The sequence below is a fragment of the Molothrus aeneus genome, chromosome 16, assembly GCF_037042795.1.
Source record: "Molothrus aeneus isolate 106 chromosome 16, BPBGC_Maene_1.0, whole genome shotgun sequence".
Classification (NCBI taxonomy): Eukaryota; Metazoa; Chordata; class Aves; order Passeriformes; family Icteridae; genus Molothrus; species Molothrus aeneus.
Window position 1 is genome coordinate 8,786,197 of NC_089661.1, and position 26,269 is coordinate 8,812,465.

The 26,269-nt window shown below is 46.7% G+C and overlaps 1 protein-coding gene across 1 annotated transcript; it reads right to left on the reverse strand.

The window, feature by feature from the left end:
* Positions 1-11,604: 11,604 nt before the first annotated feature.
* On the reverse strand, positions 11,605-26,067 carry GPR139 (G protein-coupled receptor 139). Its single transcript, XM_066560981.1, has 2 exons — positions 25,947-26,067; positions 11,605-13,210 (listed from the first exon to the last, which is right to left on the reverse strand). Exons 1-2 carry the CDS (start codon positions 26,065-26,067, stop codon positions 12,276-12,278), a joined length of 1,056 nt encoding a protein of 351 aa, XP_066417078.1. The 3' UTR covers positions 11,605-12,275.
* Between the last annotated feature and the right edge of the window lie 202 nt (positions 26,068-26,269).

The window sequence follows — 26,269 nt, forward strand, 5'->3', positions numbered from 1 at the left end:
TACTTCAGAGCAGGAATGGGATGAAGCAAAGAGAGCAGCCCTGAGGTTTGGATGAGGCGCTGGGGGTCTGCTGCTTTAACTTCTGTTCCTAAGCTGCCATTTTGGGATTTGCACCCTGAACCACCTTTTCAGTTTAACTGATGGGTATGTTCCCCTTGCAGACTGGAAAAACTGCCTGTTTCCCCAACCTGAAGGTGTGCAGCTCTGCCAAGGGACACTGAATCCAATCAACATCATCCCTAAAAAGTTGCTACTAGGGTCCATTGAACTTGTCTGTGTGTTTTTTCAAGGAGAGGCATCAAGATCAAAGTCTGAGAAAACCATTTGATCTTCCAGCTGTAAACAAGTACTAAAAGAGAACATATGCTATATTTAATTACCCTCCATTGAGGTGCTTGCATCCAAACTCTGACAGCTTGTAGAGTTTCTTTTCCCCTTGTTTGAAGCCAGGGGTAGTTGCAGGGATGGGCATTGTCAGAAAAGATGAGTGAAGAAGATAGAAGAGTTGAACAAGCTTAAATCCTTGAGCCCTTTCTGTTTCCTGCTGGAGCCACTGGAACGCAGCTGGGACATTGGTCTTGCCTTGGGTGTGTATCCATGGGTGCTCCCTCTCCCATTCCTGTGCTCACCAGCTGCTCTCAGAAACATCCTCCAGAGAGTTCTTGTCTGAGTCCTTATCCTCAGAAGTCTTCTTTATTATGTATCCTCCCAGCAGTAAAACTGACAGATGGCTAAATCTGAACAGTAGGTCCCAATTTTATAACTAATTATCAGAAAGACCTCACTTTGCTTCCCAAATACTTGAACAAGATGAAGTGGTGACCTAATCACACCAGAACTGCAGGGTGTGTAGTGAAGATTAGTCAGGCTGGTCTAGCAGAGCATTTGTGTGTTGAACTATCAGAACATCAATCCCTGTCTCTAATTGAATAGTCTCTATTCTGAAGTTCATGACTGCTTTTGCATTTTAGAGCACCACCCAGATGTCAAAATTCAGAAGAAGTCAGTGGATTCCCTAGTCATTTATGTGAATTATAGAGTCATTACTGCAATGAGAAGTAATTATCTGTTACCTTGGAAGGTCAATTCATTGGGTAACTGATCAAACTGGACTTTTTCCAGTGGCTAGGAGCATTTTAAAAAGTGGCCAACCAGGAAAAAAACCCAACAGAACAAATGTCCTTGTCTTTTTCATGAGGAGACCTGCTGGATTATTCACAAGGTGTATATCAACCAAATTTACAAGATTTAAGGTTTGACAAACTCTGCCTCATTGTTTGGTACTTCTGAGAAGTAATAATAGGTAGTTGGGCTAAATGACATCCCTAGAAACCGATTTTTCTTCTTCATTCCCCCCTTTCCTGAGCTTCTTAGGTATGATTTTGTTCCAAAACAATGATGCATAGCCATGAAATGGCTTTGCCCTTTATCACTCCAGCATAGGAGAAGATAAACTGAACAGACTTGTTTATTCATTTTGGAGGAAAAACAAAATTAAAAGGCTTCTGTGTATTGTGGTAATGTAATTCCTAATCAATGACAGTGGGTTTAACAAAGATTTATGGGTTTTTAATTTGTAAGATTAATGACTACATACATTGATTCTGTCAAAATGACAGTATCATGGTCACGTACGTCGTGGAGCAGATAGCGACCTCCTGCCAGACGCATCCTTAAAGAAATGCAATTATCGCTGCCCATTTTACAGTGCTTAACTTTTTTCTCTCAGTGAGTGACAACAGAAAGGGTTTTGGGCATAAATTAATCTTTCTTGATGAACTGTTAACCCTTCGTGCCTAGCAGCTAGTTTCATTGAGTTACAATGCCTGCATACAGTTTTCTGGGGTGTCCCTGTCCAATACAATCAAGCAGTGCCAGAAGCACCATCTGGAGGCTCCCTGGAGCCCTCTGCTCCAGCAGGATCAGATCTGCAGCATGACTGCTGCATGTTGGACCTCACTGCTGCAGCAGTCACTGCCAGGGCACGTGGCAACACGACCTTCCCAAAGGTACACAAAGCACCGTGGGGAGCTGCACAGCCTCTGTGGGCAGGTGGGAGATGCAGGTGTGGGGGTTATCTGCTCATGCTGACCATTCCCAGGACTGTGAAGTTATCACAGTGAAGTGTCATTACACAATTACTGGTGTCCCAAGAGCTGGGTGAGGAGCCAGGTCTGGGAGACGGTCCAGGCTGAGAGCTGCCATCAGTGTCACTGCTCTGCTGCTGGGTGGCTGAGGTGTCCCATGCCTCCTGTAGATCTCCCACCTTGTGCTGGGCTGCAGGACATGCCAGCACAGCCTCTCCTCTGCACTTGGATGTTGTGCTTGCTCAGGACTTGCAAGGTGCTGCTCCCCCACCATCCCCCCAGGGATTTCAAGATGGTAGAAAGGGCTAAAATGCATTGACAGCCATTGTGGAAAGTACACCCTGGCCTGGTCTCCTGGATTTCCCAGCCCTAGCTCTGTTTCCACAGTTTGCAGCCTTCTGTCCATTTGTGACTTCTCTTACTGTTTCATATTAGTCCTTCAAGTGCATTTGGCACAAAAAGTGTAGCGTGAAGCTCTTGGCCTCTCTGTGTTAATCACCTGGTTTGATGTGTTAGGCCCTGTCCTCTGGAGCTGGCTGCTTGTCTCAGAGCAGAGTTCCTCAGCACAACAGGGCCAGCATGACCTAAATTGCTGGATGCTGGATGTTGGAATATGTTCCCTGGAAATATACAGAATTCTTGTTCCTGAATCCTTAAACCACTGAAGAAACTTCAGCTTTTCCTCTACAATGAAGCAATGAAATAAAGTGTCTTTGCAACAGAAACTTGTCCCAAGTGACCAGATGTGGCACTGACAGCATTTGGTGTTATTGATGGAGCCTCCTTCAGCTTGCTACAGCTTTGTCAGGTGACACTGGCTGTAGTGCAGCTGTCCCTGATGCAGGGTGTACATTGTGGTTTCCTGAGGGAGGCAGGGGTCCTCTGGAAATCATGCACTGGCTCTAAAGTGGGTCTTTAATGTAGGATCATCTATTTGCAGTAATTCTTCCAGCAGATTTCTGCATCAATGAAGTTCTCAAAACAAAATATTTATTTAAAAAAATCCAAGCAGTGGTCCTGAGAGTATCCCCACATCATGGAGAGCAGCTGTCTACCTTACCCCCAGGTTAGGAAGCAAATCTCTGTAACTGCTGAGAGGCCAGCCTGGCCAGCCAAACATTTACAGTGTGCCCAGTTCATTATAAACTGGATTCACAAAGTGCTCATGAGCCTGCAGGTGTTGGCTTGTCCTTTGTCTGACTCTGCACTAACTCAGCCTTCAGCTCTTGCTTGTTTATTTACATCAAGGAGAGGTTGGGTTCAGGAGCTGTAAAATTGAGATATCTTGGTGAGCACAATGTGATTTAAAAGGCTTATCCAGAGGAGCTGCTTCTGAAATGTCTTCTGATCACCTGGTGCTTGGCTGGGAGCTCACTGGACATGAGCAGCTCTCATTTCCCAGCCCCTGCATGCCTGAGCTGTGCCACAGGCTCACCAATGAGCATCCTGTGGCACTGGGAATGTGCCAGTGCTGCCTGAGGAGATGGGGCTTTGCAGGTGCAGGAAATGGCTTTGCCAGGAGGCGAGGTGGGGGTGGTGGCACTCCCACCCATCAGGAGGCTGGTCTGAGAACCCACAGCAACACTCATTTCTCCACCTGCTCCCCATAATGTGAGAGCTGTGTCAGAGGCTGCCAAGCTCCCAGGGCCCTCTGGAGTCAGCAGAGCTGTTTGCTGCAGAAGGCTGGTGTGGCTCCAGATAAAGGTGGGAGCTCTGGGTGTAAAAACCTGCTCTGAAGGACAAGGTCAGGACACCCATAAGAATTCAAAAGCTGGGTTTTCCCTGCCTGATACCGACTGCCATCAACCATTGACTAACAAGAAAAGGGTCATTGTTCCTCTTTGTGACCCACTGATCATTAGAGAAATGGATGGAGAGGGAACATGCTGTGGTCCCAGTGTGCCCATGGCTTGTGAGCCAAGAGGGATGTCTGGTGGCCTTCTGGAGGCAGGAGGACTATATGGTCAAAACTAGCCTGAGTTTTGTCTTTTAGAAAACTAAACAAAGAAAAGTACAGCAAAGTCTTTTAACTTGTTATGTAATAGTTTTTGTTTTCCAGAAAATCACTAGCAAATGTGTGCAATGTAGATTTTAAACGTTCAGTCTTTTGTGAATATGAGGATGAGTTTTGTTGAATCCATTTAGTAGTCATGTTTCATCTCCTGGAACATTTAAATCTTTTAAACCTGGTTCCAAAACCATGTGGAGCTGCTTGAGCTATATCTTCAGTCAGTTCTCTCTTGGAATTTAACCTCACCTCCAATGGGAGCAGAGCCCTGCAATTTCTTGCTGCTCATGAATCTGATCCTGGGTGTCTGCAGGTGAGTCCTGCTCTGCTCAAGGGGCACAGTGGGAATGCTGTAAGGCAGCACATTCTGCCACCTGGGGCTTTCTCACCCTGACATCAATCAAACACCTCTCTAAGTGGGCAAGGCCAGGGATGACTCACCACAGAGAAGGGGAACTTGTCCTCATACATCTCCCCGAGACTTTAACGGAGTGGGGAAAAATGATGACAAACTCAGCTGTTAAAAACCCCACTAAGATATTGATATTTCTCCTTAGTTGTTTTATGGGGGTGTTGGAGGATAAGTGGTGCAGAGAGGCCTGAGTGGAGAATGGTTTGGTTTTGTTTAATGTACTTCAGCATTCTGATTGTCATCTCTGCCATTACCTTTATCTGCATCCATGCCTAGGGGTGCCTTGCAGTGTGTCTGCTGGCTGCAGTGCAGTAACTGGTACAGGCTGGCAGATGTGGGGTGGCTACTGAACAAGTGTGAGGCTCTATTAAGTGCAGCTTTCCCAAACCCCTCTGATTGTAAGGATTCCCACAATAAACCCCTCCTGCTCTCTCCTCCCGGTGCCCCCGGGCTGCGCTGCGGGGCTGCCCTGCCGGAGCCTCCCCGCATGGAGCTCCCTGCTGAGCCTCGGTGCTGCTGATTGCTGGAGCTCACCCAAACGCACTCCTGGAAAAGGTCACACCAGTGCAAGATGGGCTTAAATGAAAATTGCTTTATTATGCATGTGGCTCTTCCTGCAGGCAGCTGATTAAGCAGCCAGCTGTGGCCAGATGTCTGCTGGAGATCCTCTGGGATGTAGTTTCAAAAGGTGGTTTGAATGACTTGGAGTTGTGCCTCTTGGTTGGCTCAGCCAGGCTGGGGATACTTTTTGTCACAGCTGGGCACATTACACCCCATCAGTGCACTCTGCTCCTGTGTCACTGGGCACAGTTATCCCTTCCTTAAAGCTGCCCACAGTTCAATTAGGTTGCTTTTTCTGAAACTCATAAGTAGAAAAAAAGAAAGAAAAAGGAGGAAAAACTCCACAGTATGTTCTCTATTTTTCTTCATTAAAGGATAAGGGTGAGAGAGGAAACCTATTAAAAAAAAAAAACAACCAAACACAGAAGAAATTCAGGAAAATGGATCTCTGCTAAAGACCATTTTAAGCAATGTTTGCTAAAATGTACAATTTTGTTTGGCTGAAGCCCTGTATGATTTTAGCCCAATACCTGAGATGTGCACTAGTCATAGGCTGATGGATTTCCTCCTGAACATGACATCTCAGATTTGGTCTTTTACTCATACTTTTATTCTAGAAATGTAGCAATGCTGAAGGTCTGTACCTGCAGGACAGCAACCTGTGAGAGCTCAGTCCAGCAGAATCAATTACATTTAGAAAGATGACTGACAAATGACCAGGAAGGTTCTGCTGGAAGCCACTGCCTGTCACCAGGCTCATGGTGGTATTTAATTCTCAAGGCTGAATGTCTCCATCCTGTTGTTGGAAAGTCTGGTTGTCCTGAGGCCAGGCTGCAAACTCCATTATAAAATCCAGGAGGGAAAAGTCTTGACTATTTAAATTCTTTGCCATTTTCCAAGTGGGCAGGGTGGCTGGTGGAGGAGGGCTCATTGTGCTCATTTGTGTGATGTACAATGTGGGACCATGGCATGTGTCCCCTCTGCTGCACTTTGGGCGTTTTCAGTGGCCAAGATGAATTTCTCTCTGCTGGCTGGGATGAGTGGCTGCTGGGGAGTTTCTACATGACAGCCATCTTTGTGTCCTGAGGGGAATGCCAGCTGCCAGGCAGATCTGCAGGGACAGCAACGGGCCTGGGCATTTCTCCTGTGGATGGGCTGCCTCACTGTGCTGTGACACTGCAAGGGTGGGAGAAATGATGTTCTAGAACACCAGAAGCTGATCCCTCCTGTGACACTAGCCCTTTGCTGCCTTTTGTTTGTGAGTGTGAAGGTTATTGTCTATCTGCAGGGCTGTGCCCATCCCTGGGGGTCTCTGCCCCATTTGAGGCCAAGTTCCAGCAGCAGAACACATCCCAGGGTCTCTCTCCTTGCCATGGCAGGGACAGCACCACAGTGTTCCTCTTTCTGTTCCACATTATTGCCTTTCCCACCACCCCTTCCCAAGGCTACCCTGCACCTGCTGGAGCACAAGGCTCTGCCTGGGCATCACAAATCCCTGCAAAACCCTCAGACCAGGGGCTGTTTCATGGTGCTGCTGTACAGCACAAGCCAGTGCTGAGCCATGCACAGCTGAAGGTCTTCAGAACATTCTGTTGCAGCAAATTAATCTGTAAGGCTGTAAAATTCAATATCATACTTTTGCCTGCAGTTCATCTTGTCTGTTTAGTCTGCTAGAAAAAGGTGCAGATTGGGAGAAATAGGTGGAGCAGCATTTCTAGCCTGTTGGTAAGGCAGGAAAACATGAGCCTTTGATATTTTTTGATACAATTTTGTAATTGTAATAACTATTTATGTGCATTTGGTTCTCTGTAGGAAGCTAATAGTAAATTCATTTTTGATGCCTATTTATTACAAAAGACTGGAGCCTTTCAACCCCCTCAGTGTGTCGGCAACTCCTGGGAATTAATTGCAGCCTGTCAGAAATGCAGATCCTGCAAATCCAGCCCCAGTCTGCAAAGAGTAGGATTATTATTTAATTGTTAAGGACTAAATGAGGCTGCTTTTTAAAATTCTACTCTTCTTGGTGGGCTTAAAGAGGTGTTTGAAGAACAGAAAGCGGAGGCAGAAGTTGGTGTGAGTTCAGTGGGGTGTGTTGGAGTGGTCCCACCTGCAGCACCCACAGTGAGAACTGCTGAGGGAATTGTGGCTCACTGGAGGAACTGCTCTGAGTAGCTGCTGGCTCTCATGGTTCTCATGCTGCCCCTCAGCATGAGATGGGATGAATGGACACCTCTGCTGTCCTTTGAGCTGAGTTAGGGACCTGCCAGGTCACAATGTGTTTTGCCACCTGCCTCATCTCATAATTCTGTGCCTGACCCCACCAGGCTCCATTTAAAACCAGTGGGGAGATCTGGGCTGCCAGCAAGGCTTTTGCTGAGCCTCTCTGCTTTGCTAGTTAGAATGTCTTCTAACTTCCAGGACAAATTTACCTGAGGAAAAATTGGTAACTGCTTATTTTTGTTCCAGCTCAGTTTCATCAGGTTTTTCTGTACTGCTATTTATCCCTTTATATACATATGCATATAGCACATGACGTCTTAGAAAATGCAATTAATACTGTGCTGTATTGTTAGAAGTGTCTGTGATTACATTCTGGGATTTTTCTCAGCTGCTTTGTGTTGGTGACTCATTGTCATTCAAGCCCAGCTGGCACAACTGGGTTCTTGGTTGTTTCTGACTGCTGAGGTTTTATAGCAAATGTATTGTTAGAGGCATACAAGGGGAGAACCTTGTGTTTATTGCTGTTGAATTCATCCCATTTTTATCAGTGCAATCTGCAAGGCCATCTGATTCTTACATGAAATACCTGCCCTTCAGTCTTCTGCAGTATAATTCCATTTTTATAACCGGTACACTTCATCGGTACTTCTCATGCCACAGCTGTTAATGAAAGTATCAAGAAAGGGAGACCCCAGGCTCCTTCCTTAAGGAACAACTCTGATAAGCTCCATCAAGTCTGACAGTGCCCCTTTCCCCTCATTTGTGTCTTTGAAGCTGTATTTTAAAACCTCTTCCCAAGCCTTTTACAGCAGGGAAATCTGACAAGCACTGTCTGCACGGTCCTCTCAATGTGCTTAACCCTTCAGTGTTTGATCTCTAAGACATTTTCTGATCTCTTGATCTCTTCTGATCTCTTGAAATTTTCTGGTCAGTTCTTCTTTATTCTCTGCTTAGTTTTAGTATCATTTGTCCTTTTCATGTCCTTTTACTTCTCCAGAGAAATAAGGAGCTTGATCCCAGATAGTTTTATATTTGCTGGGGGTATGAAATCTGCAGTGTTACTCATGTTAATTTGAAAAAATGTTGAGTTTCTTCCATGTGCAGTCTTCTGAGGTTCAGAATCCACTTTCTATCTCTTATTTGTAGTGTATCATAAGTATCTATAAATCAGAAGTATATAATAAGAATCCATAAATCAAACAATAGCTCCAAACACAGTAGTAAGTTATGCACCATAATTTATTATAATACAAACAAGTTCGTCAAACACAATATATTGTCTACTTATGAAAATATCAATATTCACAATTTAAATAGGTGATAGGTCCCATAATTTTATATACCAGCAACTCATCTAAAAAGTATTTTGTTCCTAGCTGTGGTCTTCAAGAATGCATACCTATAAGTAATTGTAAAACTGTCCATTCACAGCTTATTTTTTCTAATTGTAGATACTTGAAATATAAATTAGAGTACAAAAGACCATCTCCACAACAAAGATGGTTTTGTCTCCAGAATACTTTTTCCCTATATAATGACACTATATGTGCTTGGTTAAGTTTTTCTATTGGAAAATTAGGAGGTACAAATAATACAGCAAGACAATGGCTAGTTAGCAACAGTCATTGCAAGATGCTTCACGCAACCAAAAATAAGGCAAGTATTATCAACAGCAGCTCCCATATGGCAGACTAAAAAGTCAAGACTTTATTATCCAAACTGGACTCTAAGAAGGCTTTGAATGTTTGCTAACAAGACACAGCTTGATCCAAAGCCCTCCTAAAACAATGGGGATTGGAAAAACCAACCACAAAACCCACCAGCAGCCTTCCCTTTAACTTCAAAGGGGTTTGGAAGCAAGCTTTTAAAGCCCTGCATTACCAGAAGTGAAATGATCAATCCACTGTACATGAAAATTGCACCTTGTCATCCTAAAAGGATATGGAAAACGATTGTGAGCTTTTCCAAATAAGTTACGAGAACTGAATGTGTTATTTTTCATAGGGAAAAAATATGCAGAAAGATTTTTGTTTTTAAATATGGTAATTTACAAAAATACATTATCAGGACAGAAAAAATCAGATGACACTGATAGTTTGCAGGATAAACATTATGTTACAAAAATTAATAAGTCACAGCATGTGAATGGCAGCATATGCCATGCACTTAATTGAATTTTTTTAATAAATAAAAGCCCTAAACATTCACTATTTTCTTTAAGGTTACTATTATATTAAGTCGAATAGTGAACTTCTTGTATAAATAGATATTTTTTCAATAGATACATTCTCAAAAAATGAACCACTTATCTATATAGATATTGCACTTCAGACTCATTCACATTTAACTCAGACAAGCATTCCTCATAACAAATGTAGAATAAAAATAAGTTATAAATACAGTGTTTTTCCAAAATGAAATGTACAGTACCTTTTCCATAAGGTAACTTTGGTTACTATCAACTGACAAAGACCAGGGGGAGGTTTCTGAGAGAAGGGCAGGGAGGATGGCCACAAAACTGATTTTCTGTAAAACACTATAAAGGGAGCAATAATTTTAACCTTGTCATGACCAATACAGCAAGGCTGAGCATCCCTTTTACACTTTATTATTGCAAGGGTGAAGCTTTGAGATCACAAGGATGAAGAGCCAACAGACTGAGAAGCTCCTCATTTCTCTTTGGGGACATTGAAATGGATACCATCCCTTTGGTGGGTGAGGCTGGAAAGGTTCAGCTTTGCCCTCAGCCCTCATTTCCCCAGATATGCCCCTGTCCTTGCTCTGGACTGTGGGGTCCCTGAGGTGCCTCAGCTGAGCAGCTCTGCTACTGGGAGGTCTCTGGGCATCCCCTCTCTGCCCTGAGCAAGCCTGGATCTCTCTGGGGAGCACCCCTCCATACTGTGCCTGTGGCCTGATATCCATGGCCTGGTGTCCATGGCCCGGTGTCCATGGCCCGGTGTCCATGGCCCAGTGTCCATGGCCTGGTATCCATGGCCTGGTATCCATGGCCCGGTGTCCATGGCCCGGTGTCCATGGCCCAGTGTCCATGGCCTGGTGTCCATGGCCTGGTATCCATGGCCCAGTGTCCATGGCCTGGTATCCATGGCCTGGTATCCATGGCCTGGTATCCATGGCCTGGTATCCATGTCCTGGTGTCCATGGCCCGGTATCCATGGCCCAGTGTCCATGGCCTGGTATCCATGGCCTGGTGTCCACGGCCCGGTATCCATGGCCCAGTGTCCATGGCCCGGTGTCCATGGCCTGGTATGCATGGCCTGGGCCTTCTGCTGCCATTCCCTTCTGGGGGAGTTGAGCTCAGCTCTGGTGGGGTTGGCTCTTGCAGGATGTGGTTACCAGGCATTGTGCAAACACCACCTCTGTGGCACAAGGGAACCAGGCTCCTGTCCTCAGCAGGACTTCACTTGGCATTTCTTAGGGGATTTGCACCAAAGCTGAGCCATCCATGTGTTTTAGAGAGATTTTTTCAGCCCCCTGATCCCACCATAGCAGGACTGACTGGATCTCTCCTCAGAGGTCCTCTCTGTGTTAATTCCTGATGCACCACGAGCTCCCTGCTGGATGGAGATGGGCACAGGCACAAACACAGTTAGCACCAAGCTACCACTGATCCTGAGGCTCTGCTGTGTGCACTGACCATGCTGGGCTTGTGTTCACCACACACCTTCACTGCCCTCACACCACACACGCTGCCCTCTGGTAAGTGCCCAGTGAATAAAGAGGTTGTGGCATGTGGCTCCCAGAGACCACGTGCCAAGATCTGAAAGGGAAAGAAATTTTTAAAAATGCATTTTCAGCCTTCCTGTAAATCTCTTATTTTCTACACTCAGCATTGATGGGATGCTGGTTTTTGAGTGTGAAGGAAGAGAAGCTAACCTCCTCTAAATAAGTGGAATACTTAGATCAGCTTAAACTAAGGCTTCAATGTTTTTACTGCTGTTGGGTATTTAATTAATTTCTTTCACAGTTTTTTGGTTTTTTTTAAAACAACTAAATGGCAAATCTGCAAGAGGATGGCATCATCCATCGGGAGAAAATCTCAAGTTAAGGTTTTTACATGGTAATTCCTAAAGGCCTGAACACAAGGGATAACTGAGAATCTGTATTGATTAAGAAGGAACTTGAAGGCTTTGATCACTGCTCACAGGAGCAGCTTCAGTGAGAACTCTCCTTTAGGCAGGACTTGGTTTCACCCTTGAAAGTCCTTAGACACCATGACTGAAATAGTTGGGGAAAGATGCTGCTTTTGTTCTTGGCTCTAGAGACATCCCTCCCTCCCTCCCTTGAGCTCCCCTGTCTCAGTCACATTCTTAAATAACAACTTAAAACACACAAATATTGGCAGCTTGCAGGATTGCTTTCCATGCCAAGGCTGCAACAGGTACTGTATCAGTCCTCAAGCTTGTTCAAATGAGCCACAACCAGGCTAGTCACCATTTGTGTCTCACAGGCTGCCTCCTGCAAGGAGGCCTTGACAGCACAACTGTGTCTGGTGGCATTTCATGCCAGAATTGACACATCATTTTTGGCAAGTGCACACTCCAGAAATGGCACCTTCCACAGTACACAAAAGCATCTGTTTACTTTCTTGATAGCAAACTGATGGTCAAGTAAGGTTTTGTTGTGTTTTAAAAGGTTGTAATTAAACACTGCTGTGGCTTTGCCCTTCTGATGACTTTGGATTGCACTGGTGTTGGGATGCAAAACGTTGGAGTGTGACTGAACACTAAGACTTGAACTCTGAAGCATATTCAAAATGCTATATAAGAGATGGAGGTGTTTGCCTTCTCACTTTTGCTCCTAAAATCAAGTGCTCCTGTTTCCTCTCGACAGTCTGATCTGCCCCTGGCCGCCCAGGGAAATGAAATCAAATGACCTCTCTTCAAAACAGCCATTTCAGAAAATTACATCCTGAAGATGTAACCACTTGAAAGGAACTTGCACCCAGAAACTCCAACTATTGGCCTTTTCATGGTGATATTTTTATAGGCTTCCCATTCTTATCATACTGGTAAACAAGCATTTTGATGCAGTGAGAGTTGGCTGGGGAAATCCAAGGGCTGCTCGTTATGGAAAAGTTATGGTTTGTATAGAATTGCACAGGTTGCTTCTGACACTTAAAGAAGGCTTTCAAGGTGGCAGCTGCCATTGTGCGAAATCTTTTGCTAATAAAACAGTAGAGGAAGAAATTAATTGCAGTGTTCAGCAGCGCCAGCATATTGGCGATGTCCGACACAATATGGACCAGCCAGCTGTTGTTTATAGGAGACACGTAGAGGTGATACAGTATCATGATTATTCTTGGTGCCCACAGTATGGCAAAAATAGAAGTTATAGTAAACAAGATGGCTGTTGTTTTCCCCGTGGAGTACCCTCGCAGGCGGAAATTGCTCTTTCGCCGCAGCTTGTACACGATGATGGAGTTCAGGATGAAGAAGATGGAGCAGGGCACCAGGTACACAGTGAAGCAGTGCACCCAGATCAGGACGTGGTGCATGGACGTGCTGATGTAGTCCTCAATCCAGATGTTGGGCCACCAGTAGTAGGGGATGCTGGTGAGGAAGCAGGTGACGTAGACGCTGACGATGACCTTGCGGGTGCGGGCGGGGTAGGAGACTGTGTGGTACCTGAGGGGGTGGCACACGGCGATGTAGCGGTCGATGGTCAGCGGGACCGTGATCCAAATCGACGTGTGGATGGAAGAAAACTCCAAAACCTCAATTATTTTGTCCAGTACCTGAGGCATCTGTTTGTTTAAGATGAAGTCTTCCATGAGGAAGTCAACAAAGACGATGAAGAAGAGAACCAGGATGTCAGCAGCAGCTAGAGCTAGAAGGTAATTATAGGAGGACTTCTGCCTGCGAGCTACAAGCTGGGAGAGGATGATGACTGTCAAGATGTTTGCTGTGGAGAAAGAAACACAGAGTTAGGCTATTAAGATGTAGCATCAGATTTTCTGAGCGCTTCCTTGAAGTTGTTCAAGCAATTGGCAACATGACCACCTTAATAAAGTTCAAGAAACCAAAAGGAAAACACTCCAGTGGGGTCTCCAAGAGAAGCTGTTGCAATGACAGGAGCATGTGGCCCTGCTCTCATCTGTGGAATCCAGCCCCTGAGCAGGGGGTGCTGGGGCTCCTGTCTGAGCACACAAAGGGACTGGTAGCAGGAGAGAAAAGCTCACTCACACATTTTTTCTTCTTTCTCACCTTGCTTTTTTCACTTTTTCATATAATAAGGGATGAATGAGAAGGGTAGTGAATATAAACAGCCCTTGTAGTACTTGAGAGATTTGCTGTAGCACTAAGGTGTAGCCAAATTTTAACTACTTCCTCTTGTTTACTAGAACTTACTGTGCAGTCTTGAATTGGAAAAAAAATAAAAATTCCTATTATTCCTACTATCAGTTTGGCTAGAATGAGACAGACAAGATTGTTCCCATCAGAGGCTGGTATCACTTGGCTAGAATACTTGAAGAAGTGCTTAAAAATCAGAGATCTGGTTTACTGTACAAATGACTGCCAAATGCTTGTAGTTGATACTTTCCCAAGTTCTGTAAATCACTTCTTCTGGGCATTCAGTGCTTCAAACATTTCTGCCAGCTTTGATGGATTTCCCAAAACAAATCAACAATAATTGTAAAGATTCCTTTAAACCAGAGAAAAAGGAAGTTGCTAACATAAAGGTAATGACAGCCCAGGACACATCCTACAACTGAAAATGCTTGTTTGTGGTTTTTTTTTTTTTTTTTTTTTTTGGTTTTGGTTTTTTTTTTTCAAACTGTTTTATTTGGCACTGAAAAAACTTCCTCCTTCATGAATGCCTTCAAAGCCTGCTGTCTGGGAGCAGATTTCTGCCACCATGGAAATGAACCACAGCAGAGTGAATGATCTTGACTAACAGCCCTCACCTATTTCTGTGTTAACTGAATGTATTAATTTTGTTCTTGGAAAAAAATACAAAACCAAACATGACAATCAACTGACTCTTTCCCTATATTAAAAAAAAAAAAAGAGAGAGAAAAAGAAGCACGATCTTTCCAATGGTTCTGTCTCAAATTGCCTTTAGGGGAATTTTCCCAATTCTGTCCTCCATTAATGCGAATGCAACTGCATTGATTTCAGCTCAGTGCAGACGTGGGAGACAAGAGGTGATGCAGCCAGAACTGCTGTGTCATTTTTCACTTCCTTGCTGAGAAATGCCTCTGCTGTGCCTGCTGATGAGCCCTGGAGATGCAGTGAGTGATGTACTGTCAAGGAAATCCTCGAGCTGGAGTGTTTATCATGGCTCTGCAGCCACTGCTGGTTTTGGCCAGCCAGGCTGACTGGCTCAGCTTCACAGATATTGGATGTGACCCATGGGGTGCATCTTCTCTTTAAATCCTCTGGATTTGACTCATTCCAGCCCCAGCAGCTGGAGCCAGTGAGCAGCAGGGGGATGTCTGAAGGCCCTGGTCCCTGCTGGTAACTCTGCCTGACTGCCAGAGCAGCTCCTGCAGGGGTGCTGAAGCCATGCTGTGTGCAGGTACAGCAGCCCTGCTCCTCACACTTTCTATCTATTGCAGGGCTCCTGCTGCTTGCTTCTAACCCCACTCTGTTTTGCCACAGGAGCAGATTTATGAGCAGTCCCTTGTACCCTTTGCCCCTGCCTCTCTCAGGGTTTCAACACACAGCAGTGTGCTGAAATGTAAGTTATTTATCTAAGGCCAGCAAGCCTTGCTTGGTGAGGCAGATTAGAAAATTGATCTGACAAAGTACACACCAGATCTACCCAATTTTTTCTGCAAGGGTTACTGTATCTTGTACTGGAAATGCTTTCCCTGGGATCACTTTAGAGCTTTTTTCTTGCTGGATGATATGAAATATAATAACACCATTTACTTTGGGAAAGCAGACACATTCTGGGGTGCAGCAGAAAGTTGCCAATATGCCAGTGTCTTAGCACAGGGTCTGTGAGTATTTTTGCTGCTGCAAACTTTAGGGAAAGTGTGGATGAGCTATGGATGCCTCAGTCCTTCATCCATTTCCTAGCCAGTGTTAAGTTGGTCCTTGGTGTGTCCTCAAACAGTATCCAAAGCTCAGTAAAATGGGAAGTGGGAGGGCACACCACTCTGTGACCAACTGTGTCCTTGTGCCAGTCTCTCAGTAACTCCTGAGTGTCTCCTCAGTGTGCTGCTCTCCTCTGGGCAAAAATTACCCACTGGGGGTGAAAGGTGATAGAAGAGTATTTGTGATCATATTTTAACCCTGCTGACACTAATTCTTGCACTAGCGTGGTAGTCTGTGATGAGAACTGTGGCAGAGATGATGACGATGATGATGATGGAGATGTAAAAATATTTGTCTCTGCTGTAATGTAGGTGGAGTTACATACAGCTGCTGGATAAGTCAGTGCCCCTAAACTGTCCTGGATGGTACTCTGCCCATTTTTTGCAGAGTATTTCCTAGATACTAAGTGGTTAAGATCATTTGAATTTGAAAGAGATTGATCAGTGTGCTGGGAGATGATTAGGGGATGACAGATGGGAATTTATGCCAGCACTTGCTGCAGTGCAGTAGTCTGAATTTATAAATATCTGTTTGAGAACCAGGGCTTGATTGGGGACTAGCTGGCTGAAGCCTTGAGGTGCTGCTGGCAGATTTAGCAGCAACTGTACAAAATGGCAGTCTCAATTCTTTTGCTCCAGGCATGAGGACATGTGAGACATTTGAGACACAGCATCCAAAGTCTCTGATAGCCAAACACCTTTGTTCCAGGCTGCTTCTAAAGCAACCTTCTAACTCAGCCAGGCTTCATCACAGGACACCTACATCCCTCCTTTGACATCCCTTCTGAATTTATCAGCTTCTGAGTACAAACTGCAGCCCCAAAATTCACACCATTGAGGTCCTTTGTGTCTGAGAGGGATTTTCCTTTAGGAGTAACTTTGGTCCCTGTGTGGGTTTGGGTTTACTTCCCATAGCAAAGCTGTGCTGCCTTGGCTGCAGAGCCTGGGCAGTCCTCTGTGCCTCAAATCAGTGCCTGTGCCCCAGGGCACAGTTTTACCCCAGTTCTCATTTCATGGATTGCAGCCATCACTCAAATAGTGTCTAAACATGGCCTTTGCAGGGCATTTGAAGAGCTCCTTTCAGTGACTATTTTCACTGCATGTGAACTTCAGCAGGAGTGGTTGTATCTGTCTAAAGAAGAAATAGGCATAATTCTGGGCTTTATTTGTGGGGTTTTTTTTTGTTTTTTTTTGTTTTTAATTGAGAGCACTTTGCACGTACACAGCAGCCTGTGCAGTCAAGTGGCCTTTACAGCACAAGCAGCAGCTCCCTGCATTGGGAACAAGGTGATTCTGTAGTTCAGCAGTTCAGCTTTATAAACTACCTACATGAGGAGCCACGAGTGCTGTTCACTGAGCATGATAAACATGAGGTCATGGAGTATAATGGACAGCTTTTACCCCACACAGTTGTTGCTAGGATCACCACAAATTATTGTGTGATGTGTGAAACTTCTCTGCAGGCTTAGCAGTGGTCACCTGACTGGCACAGAGACAGCTTACAAATGGGAAATTTTAAGTTGCTTCAGAAAAAATGTTAGTAACACCTCCTTCTCAGATTTAAGAACTCCAAGAATGTAAGTACAATATGCTAAAAAAAAGCTGTGAAAAAAGGGATGTTCTGGCTTGATGGGAATAGATGATTTCCTCTAAGCTAGGAGGCAATATTCAAATATAAACAGCTACTGTGTCCAGCAGGCAGATCTGACCACGGTTCCTAACACAGCTGCTCACCAATAGCTACCAGACTGGAGATGAGGATGGCATTCAGCCCTTATTTTGTGTGGGAGCTCTCTGGAGAAGCTGATGACAATGGGTGATTTCTGACAAAGGTGCTACATCACAGAAGTTATTAACAAAAAAAAACAAAACAAGAATACTGTGGCAATGCAAATACATTATAATTACTCATGTTGGATATAGCTGGTATGTGATCTTTTTAAACGACCTCTGGATGCTGTTTGCCCTTAAAGAAGATAGGGTAGGTCCACATTTTCCTCTTACAACCAATGTAGATCAAACTCAGCACTAGAGCAGATGGGGACAGACTGAACAGTGCTTGAGTTTGTTCCTCTTTTTTATTATCATATCCTGAGTTCCTTCCTTAAACTGTTGCGAAGCATAAAGGGATACTTTATAGAATATAATTAGTGCAATACAAATTTTGTCTTCCCAGGGAGTTCCTGTGAGGATTGATTTTTGAAAATAAATGGATTTATTTGTTATTCAGCTGTCTGAATGCTGTCAAACAGCACACAGCAAGGCACCCCATGAGGGAAGAGCTGTCAGCTTCTGCTAGTGCCTGCATCATCTCCCAGGGAATGGAGAGGGGATATATGCCAGAAAAAAAAAAAAAAGAACATCATAAAACTATGGTAGGCATGGATGCAGGATTGCTACTGGAGATTTCACATCTTGTATGAAGGCCCTCGTGTGGCTTGTGCTTAGAAAATCCCATGTGCAGGGACAGACCATGCCAGTTCTGAGGGTGGAAGAGAACCTGGATGTAGAGGATGCCCAAGCTCCTGCCCAGGACAGCCCAAACTCCCTCCTGTGTGCAGGAGCCCGGGTTAGCGACTGCCAGGGAAAACACAGCACAGCCCTGTGCTTACAAGTCACAAGTGAATGAGACAGTCAGCGCCAGAGGCCACACTCTGACAATGAAATCTGGCCTCTGGGGCCATTTTTCTCACTGACAGCATTTATTAGCTGAGATGGCTCTGGGGAAGGATGCAGTGAATGAGGTACTCTGCTCTGCAGCTGGCACTAGCCCTCAGTGGGTCACAGAGGCCAGAGAAGGATTTCAGTCCAGCACAAGCACTTCCTCACTGGTGGAGGGCACAGACACAGCACTGGCACAGAGCTGCCAGGGGCTGATACTCCCTCTGAGCCTGCCAGCCACTGAGGCTGGAGTGCAGCAGCTTGTCTGGCAGAAAGGTGTCATTGTACTGGGCTGCTTCTGGCTGTCCCAGACCACTGGAGGCTTCCTGGAGCAGTCTGTATAAAATAGGGCTGTTTCTGCAGTATGAGAATGGCCCAGAGGGAACACTGGGCTAAGGATGTGGGGAGGTCTGCTTTGGGCTCACTGGGGCCACACGTGTGTGAATGTGACAGGGATCTGGTTCTCCTCTTGCCATCTTCACCCTCCTTGTCCACCTTTCCTGAGATGGACCTGCAGAGCAGAAAGTCTCTAAAGAATCCCAGACATTCCTCCAGCCACTCCAAAGCCTTATTCAGAAGAAACCACACAAGGATAAAAATGTCTAAAATGCACATCTCAAAGTCTAGCTTTGCATCTTGCTACTAGAGCAGTACAGCTTTCTAATGGAAACTGCTGCTGGGAACAGAAAAAGTGATCTGCAAAATGATGCAGAAAACATAAAGGGAATTTGGTTATTCATGCAATGTATCTGGACAGACAGGGATTTTTCAAGGCATTTTGGGTGTCTCATTTGGCAGGTGTCTGTGCCTTCTAAATGTGGGCTGTCAGTGCAGTGTAAGGGGTCTCAAGCTGAGTAACTCGAGCTCCAGGGTGACAAAACCATTCTACCCTTTTGATACCAAATGCCAAAGTACTGAGGCAGGTGCCAAAGGTGTTTCATGGGATGACTGGGATGGAGAGAGGATGTGATATCATAAGGACATTGCCATGATTTCTTTACTCAACATGAATAATTAAGAGGATTTTACCTTTGATTGTGGTTTTGCTAAAATAAACCAGTCTTTATGTCTTCCTAAAGCATTAGGTAATGCAATAGGAGCTCATGCTTGCAAACCCCATGGCCAAGCTTTCTCAGAGACAATGCCAATTTTACACAGTATGCAGGAAATTACAGACTTTGTAAAACCACTGCAGTTTGGCTTTATTCCCCCATGGAGAATATACTGCATCCCCACTAGATATATCACTCTTCAGTGTGCTAGTCAGGACATTGAAGAAAACACACTTGGAGTGAACAAATATGTGAGAAATATCCTAGTCTGATGTAACTGACTGACAGGTGATTTGTCTTGAGACCCAAAGCAACCTCTAGAGCACCTGTCCATGCAGGCAATACTCCATATGATGGAGAAGATGGAGAGGATTAATGACTGTACATTGCAGGGACTCTGTTTCAGGTGGTAGAAGGGAAGATTTTAGTGTTACAACAGGCAAGCTTCTCTTTTCTTCCATGGATAGAGGGATAAAATTCTTTTTGGTCATTTTCTGTACTGCTAATTCTGGTCCTGCTTGGCTGCCTGCACTTCATTCTCTCTGCACAACCACACTGGGGACCTGAAGGACAACCCAATACCATCTTCTCCCATGAAATCACCCCAAGAGCAGCACCAAGGGCACTCCAGACACCAGGTTTTAGTATCTGTAAGTACATATCCTGCAAAATGAAAAGTGATTTGTGTGTAAGGCCTCCTGTGCTCAAAAAGTGAATTTTGGCTTTATTTCCTTTTCTGGTGTCTCAAATCTAATGAGAAAAGAAATTTTAGGCTCAAAAAGACCACCTGAAACAGCAGGTGGAAGCTCTTGTGGACAGGGATTGCTTTGTCCTTGGTGTGTGAAAGCAGAGCACACAGCCCACCAGGACATCTCTGTGTTGTTTGTTTGCCCACACCAAATCGTGACGTGTGTGGTTAAAGGCCTTCTGCTGGCTTGTTTCTGCTGATTCACCCCCTCCTCACAGAAGGGAACAGAAGGAGGATGAGGAGGAGAGAACTAAGTAAGGGGGTGGATGAAGAACAGCAGGATATTAGACTGCCTAGTGCTTCTGAATGTTTTGACTTCTTAACAACTGGGGGCTCTGCATTACCCACCTACCGTGGAAACTGGCTGTGCTCTCTCTTTTGTGTCGTTGTCATTTCAAGGAAAAATGTACTTTGGAGTTTTTCCTTTCCAATCCATTTTAGCAGCCTGCCATGCAAGGTTGTGCACTTCATAGTCTGCTGAGCCTCCCAAATATGGCACCTCATTATCATTACAGCCCTGACAGTGCTGCTTCCTACTGACGTGGCAGAAGAAATCCAAAGTTAGCAATTGCACTCTGTCTAGTGGCATCCAGAAATGTACAATCAACTTCTCCACAATCCATGCATTAGCATGGATTCAGCCACATGCTGTCTTTCAGGCTGCAGGATTTTAGCAGCTACAGGCTCCATATGTACTGGCCAAAGGAAATCACTCCCATCTGCACACCTTGCTGTCACCAGTTCTGTGCAGGAACAGAATGAATCTATTACTTTTCATAATCGTTTTCCTCTCCTAAAGAACAAGCACTCATTTTACTATAGGAAATTACTCATTTTAAGCATGTTAGCAGCAGTTTTGTTCCCCTCTGTCCAGTACTGCTACTGTAAATGAGCTGTAATGCCCTTCAGTTGCTCCAATAGCCAAGCTAAAGTTCTGGCAACCTATTTGTCCCCTTTTTAGTAGGATGCAACGTACTGGCCTTGTATCCAATTCAGATTTTAAGTCAGAGAATATATGGCCTTTGAGTAAAAGGGGTGGTTGAATCAGGTCTCAGGAGGGTTTTGTTCTTATTCACTAATGAGGAGCAGCAGAAGAATGCTGTTTTTTCAAGGTCATAACTCTACATTGTCACAACTCTCCCACTCGTATTTTCAGATCTTCCTTTGGCACTTCTATTTTTCAGGTGTGCTGCTATGAGAAAGGCTATTTATCCAGGTGTTGGAAATGGTCTCTTTAATCAGAAGCCTGTGATTGCAGAAGAATATACTAGGCAGCAGATGGCAAGAATCCAAAAGGAGTCAGACACCTCACAGTGCTGTGTGCTCTGTGTACACCTCCCTCTGCCTGCTTTGGCATTTACTGCTACTACACGCCACGTGAGTCACCAACAAACATTGCTGGCTGTGCCCCTTTCTGCTCGTGGCACCAGCTGGGTCACAGCTGTGGCACAGGGACAGCAATGCCCTCCAGGTCTCGTTCCCCCACACAGCTGAGGGGTGCAGGGAGCACAGCTGGGCTGCTGCACAGTGGTGGTCTCTGATCAGGGCTGCTCAGCCCACTGACAGTACCTGCCCTGCCAGGATGATGACCCAGGCATGCACATCTCCCAGACAGCCTCCTAATTCCAAACTTTATAGAGAGAGAAGGCTCCAGAAGGATCAGATCTCCATCTTTTCTATGCCTATGGCTATAGTGCAGTTTGCACTGGCACAGTGCACCATGTGTCAATCCAACACCCTAGGAAGCATCTGCCTTGCTGTGCAAGGACAGCCAATCTGTCATCTGTCAGGGCAAGGTCCATAACGTGTATCTGTCTCTTCACAGAGTGTTAAACCAGTTAGGCACCCCTGCTGAGCTGACAGTTTCCTCCAGGTCAAGACTGCAGCTTCTCTCCCTCCACGTGGAGCCCTGTGAATGCACTCTGTGCTTGGCTGGGCTTTCAATGACCCAGGTTGTCCCCATCCCCACGTCACCTTGTTCAGCAGCAGGTCTGACATGAACTCTACCTGTTCACACCTTCCAGCTGGGAGCATCCAAGCATGTCCAGGCTGCCTTCCCAAACTTGTGGAGTCCTGAATCTACATTTAGATCGGTGTGACTGGGTTACTGCAAAAGCCTGATGCACAAATAAATGAAGCAGCTGTGGACCAGGCTCCTGAAGTTTGGAGTGGCACTTCCCTGGGATGTTGCTGTGAGTCTGTTGCCTCCTGGAGATGCTGCAAAGGTGCTGTGCTTTGTGTCACTGGGATGCAATGATCTCTGGAGCCAAGGGACATCCCAGGTAGGCAGCTGACTAGGGAGCAAATGGAACTAGCAATCCCACTGGGACTGGCTAAGGAAGCCAGATTTCACTCTGCCTCTCACACTGTCAGGAGGAGATGAGCCCTGGGAACTTGGATCAGCCAGACCTTGATCTAGGAAATGCTGAGGCTCTGTCCTTTCAGGCATTCCTGATGGAAAAGTGACTGCATGCAAGGCAACTCCACTGCTGCTGCTCCCCTGATGAAGCAGGAATCAAGGTCAAAGCCAGGTGTCTGCAGCAAGCAGTGCTGCTTCTGTGCCTGACCTTCTTGGCTGTGTTCAGTGGCCCCACCACAGAAGGAGCCCTTTGGTGCAGGTGCTTTGTGCAGCTCTCACTGACAAAGGGACTGACTGAGAGTGGTACCTGTTGATCTTTGCTTTCTCACCTTTACCAGCCCCCTCTTGGACTGAATCCACGCAATTTATTCCCTCCTCCATATCCAACACCACCCCTTTCCTAGATTTTCTCTCACTAAAACAAGGAACATTTCTATTAAGACTTTTTCCAGCCCTTCTCTTGCCTCCCAGCTAACTGCAGGCTCTTCAGAGGTTCTCTCAAGGGGAGAGACAGACAAGGGGAGTATAGGGTTAACAGTGCAAGGGCTGCAGAACAGCTACAATAAATGCTCCATGAAATCTTCCCCAGTGCCTCTGCCTGGCATTTTCTTCTTGTTCCCTGCAGCCTTATCCTGAGACACCCCACTCCTGGTAGCAGGACCACGTACCTGCAGGACACCTTTGCACGCCTGCACTCAAAACAAGTTTCAGGAAACTGTCTCTGTCTTACCAGCCTCTGCTTAGAGGGAAAAGAAGCAGCCTCCTGGCCCAGCTGGCATGATGACCCCTGGCAGAGCTGCAGCCACCTGGGGAGAGTACCAGCCATGCAGGTTCAGCGTGCAGTGGTGCCTCTGTGGGTGCAGCCTGAGCAGGGATGAAGGGAGTTCATTTTGCTCTCTCTCCTCTCTGCTTCTTACAGGCTTTCTGGTGCCTGGTTGAACAGAGAGGGAGAAGGAGCCACTGCTGAGAGCAGGGTCTGCTGAGGTGCCTGGTTTATACAAGGGCAGGAGGCAGAGGATGCTTCTCCTGCACACACAGCCAGGCCTGGCAGCGCTTGGCCTCAATGTGGAGTTGTTGAGTTAGTGAAATTTCCTTCAGACAGTACAGCAGGAAAGGTAGAAACAGTTAACTGGCTTCCCTTCTCCTCAGTGTTTCGCCAAGATTTGTGGCAAGGATTTAACTCTTTCCATTTCAGCAAAACACTGCACTAGTGCTGTGTTTGAGGAGAGATGCATGACAGGGTTTCTCTTAAATTCTTGGCATCACACTGAGCTAATTAAGATCCCATGCAGTTCAGGACTCTTTTTCTAACAGCCAATAAAGTCTCCTACCTTTACAAATTTCTAATGTTAAAAAAATGAAGAACAGCTTCAAATTAAAACATGAAAAGCTCTTCTTAACACTGGTGTCACCCTGTACCCCATCCTCAATGAAGCCTGGCTGTGTGAGTCTTCCCCTAAGCACATCCAGCTTGTTCTCATCTCTGGGCAGTCTCATGAATTTCTCATGCACTCAGTTGTGCATTTACTCAGCATATTGTACACATGCAGTGAGTCCAAGTGTCAGTGCCAGTCCTCAATGTGCTCTGGACACATCCACACCTGATCTAAGCCCACTGAACTCAGCATGCTGTGCCACCACATGCTTTGGCTAGCTCTGTTAAGCACTGGCACTGGTGCCACTGCTCTAATCAACAGATGTCTGATCCCTTGAGAAATGCAGGAGACCCCTGCTAATTTGGACCACATCTGATTTTAACCATGTTCCTAGAATGACAGTGTTAGGTCTGTAATTACAATGCAGCATCCTCAGGGAGCTGGTGCAAGTATGTGCAGAATGTTCATTAAATGATTTTTCTTGTCTGTGCATGCAAGACTTTTCCCCATTTCAGAAACATACAAAGGCAAGCTTAGCCACAGAGTGCTTCATGACAACTGCTTCACCTGATAATCCTGAGAGGGTCTTGCTCAGTTTCTAGGGGACTGGTGCTGAATTCAGAGCCTGTCATTACTATGGACATCTAAGCAGCCCCTGAGGAATTAATAAAGAGGAAACAACCTGCTATCCCCGCTGGCTGGGTCTCTTCAGGTCAGGGCTAAGACTCATCAATGGTTTGGAGCACTGACACTTGCCTGTGCCGTGCATCCTTTGTGGGTAAATACAGGACTTAACTTTCCAGTTCTCTGAACTATTAGCCAATTGGGAAATTTTAATTACAAGCCATAAATGGGGGGAAAAAAACCCCAAACCAAAACAACACAAAGCACATCAATTCATACAGAGTGGTGATTGCATGCATGATGCTCAGAGGCAGGCTTCTCTTCATGCCTGATTAAAAATTTTTCTATAAAATAATTGCTTGAAGAAGAAATTGAGGTGAACAAGCATTTAGAAACTGTAGACTATGACCTATCATTGCTGCTTGCCATTCCACATGGCACTTAAAATGTGTGGCTCTACACAGACACAACCAAACTCTCCTTTACCACACCTTAAAATACCAATTCACCTTGGTGCATCAGAACTTTTCCCCAACTTATTCTACCTGTCCTTGGGATCACTCTAAGTCACTCTCGGGCTGGAGGTGTTAGGCCAGTGAGCAAGACACGCTGTTTGTGCACCCAAGCTGTGCTGGGATGGCAGCTCTGCCTACAGCAGCTCCCCTTGGTCCTGAGTGCTGAGGCATCTCACTGGCAGCCCCAGGCAGCCCCTCGGGGGGAAGCAGCTGCTCAGTGCCTGTCTGGGCTCAGACAGTGCTGCCGATGTGATGCTGGGGATGCCTGCTGGCAGTGCAGCCTCACAGGTGTTCACATCCAAGCTTAGGACATCCTTTCCTTTCTTATTTATGATGCTTCTAGCTTTTCTTGTTCCAAGCATTCCTATCTCTCATCTCTGTCCCCTTTTTAAGCAGGAAATTTTGCTCAGGATTATACACTCTGGAGACTGGTGCCTGTCAGCTGGGACTTTCCTCCAAGCCCTGTACCTGCACTCAGGGGTCTCAGCGTCAGCATTGCCATTGCCTTTGCAGTGCACTGACCTCGAGACTGGACTCTCTACCTCCTGTCCTGCTCCACCAGCCACAGGGACAGGCTCACGAGTATGACAACTGCCTGCTGAGCTCCTGACAGCGTGCTCCTTCCCGACTCAAATTCCGTGGTGGTGGCGCGTCCCTTCCTAAAGCCAGCCCTGCCCCACGGAGTCGGGTGGGAATTTGCAGCAGAAAAACTCGGCAGCTACACTTGTGCTCACTGCCGGCCGGGCAGGCGAGGTGGGGCCGTCCGGGTACCGCTCTGGGTACCGCATGGACAAAACAATGGCAGAAATTTCACGACAGGCTGACTCTGTGTGTCAAGTTCAAAGTCGGGACTGAGGGCAGAGAGCGAGGGCAGGCAGGGACAAACCCCGGCGAGGGAGTCAGCGCCGGGACAGCAGCGCTCCGGGCGGGGAGATGATGCTGCCGTCCGGGGGATGCCGCTGTCCGGGGGATGCTGCTGTCCGGGGGATGCTGCTGTCCGGGGGATGCTGCTGTCTGGGAAATGCCGCTATCCGGGAGGATGCTGCTATCCGAGGGAAGCTGCTGTCGGGGGGATGATGCTATCCGAGAAACGGTGCTGTCCGAACCGCCCGCGCTCATCCCGCCGGGCACGCGGAGCCCGGGGCATCCCGAGGACACGGCGGGCGCTGCTCCCGCCCCGCCCCGCCCCGCACAGCGGGCAGGAGCCGCTCCGGCGGGCGCTGCCGGGGCCCCGCAGCCTCGCCCGTCCCGCGGCACTCACCCGGCAGCCCGAGGCAGAGCAGCAGGCTGTAGTAGACCACAGGTGCGTACCCCAAGCCGCAGCCATAGCGGTGGTGCGCCAGGAGCGAGCCGTTGTGGAGGTGGAGGTGGTTGTGCTCCATGGACCCGCTGTCCCCGCTGCCGGCGCTCGCTCCCCGCACGGGCCGCCCCTCGCACGCTCCGCGGCGGCGGCGAGCGCGGCGCGGCCCCGCGGCAGGCGGCGGCACATGGCGCGGCCCCCGGGCGGCCGGCGGGGCCGGGCCGGGCCGGGCGGGGCGGGGCGGGACCGGCCCCCGCCTCGGGCCGCCCCCGCTGCGAGCGGGG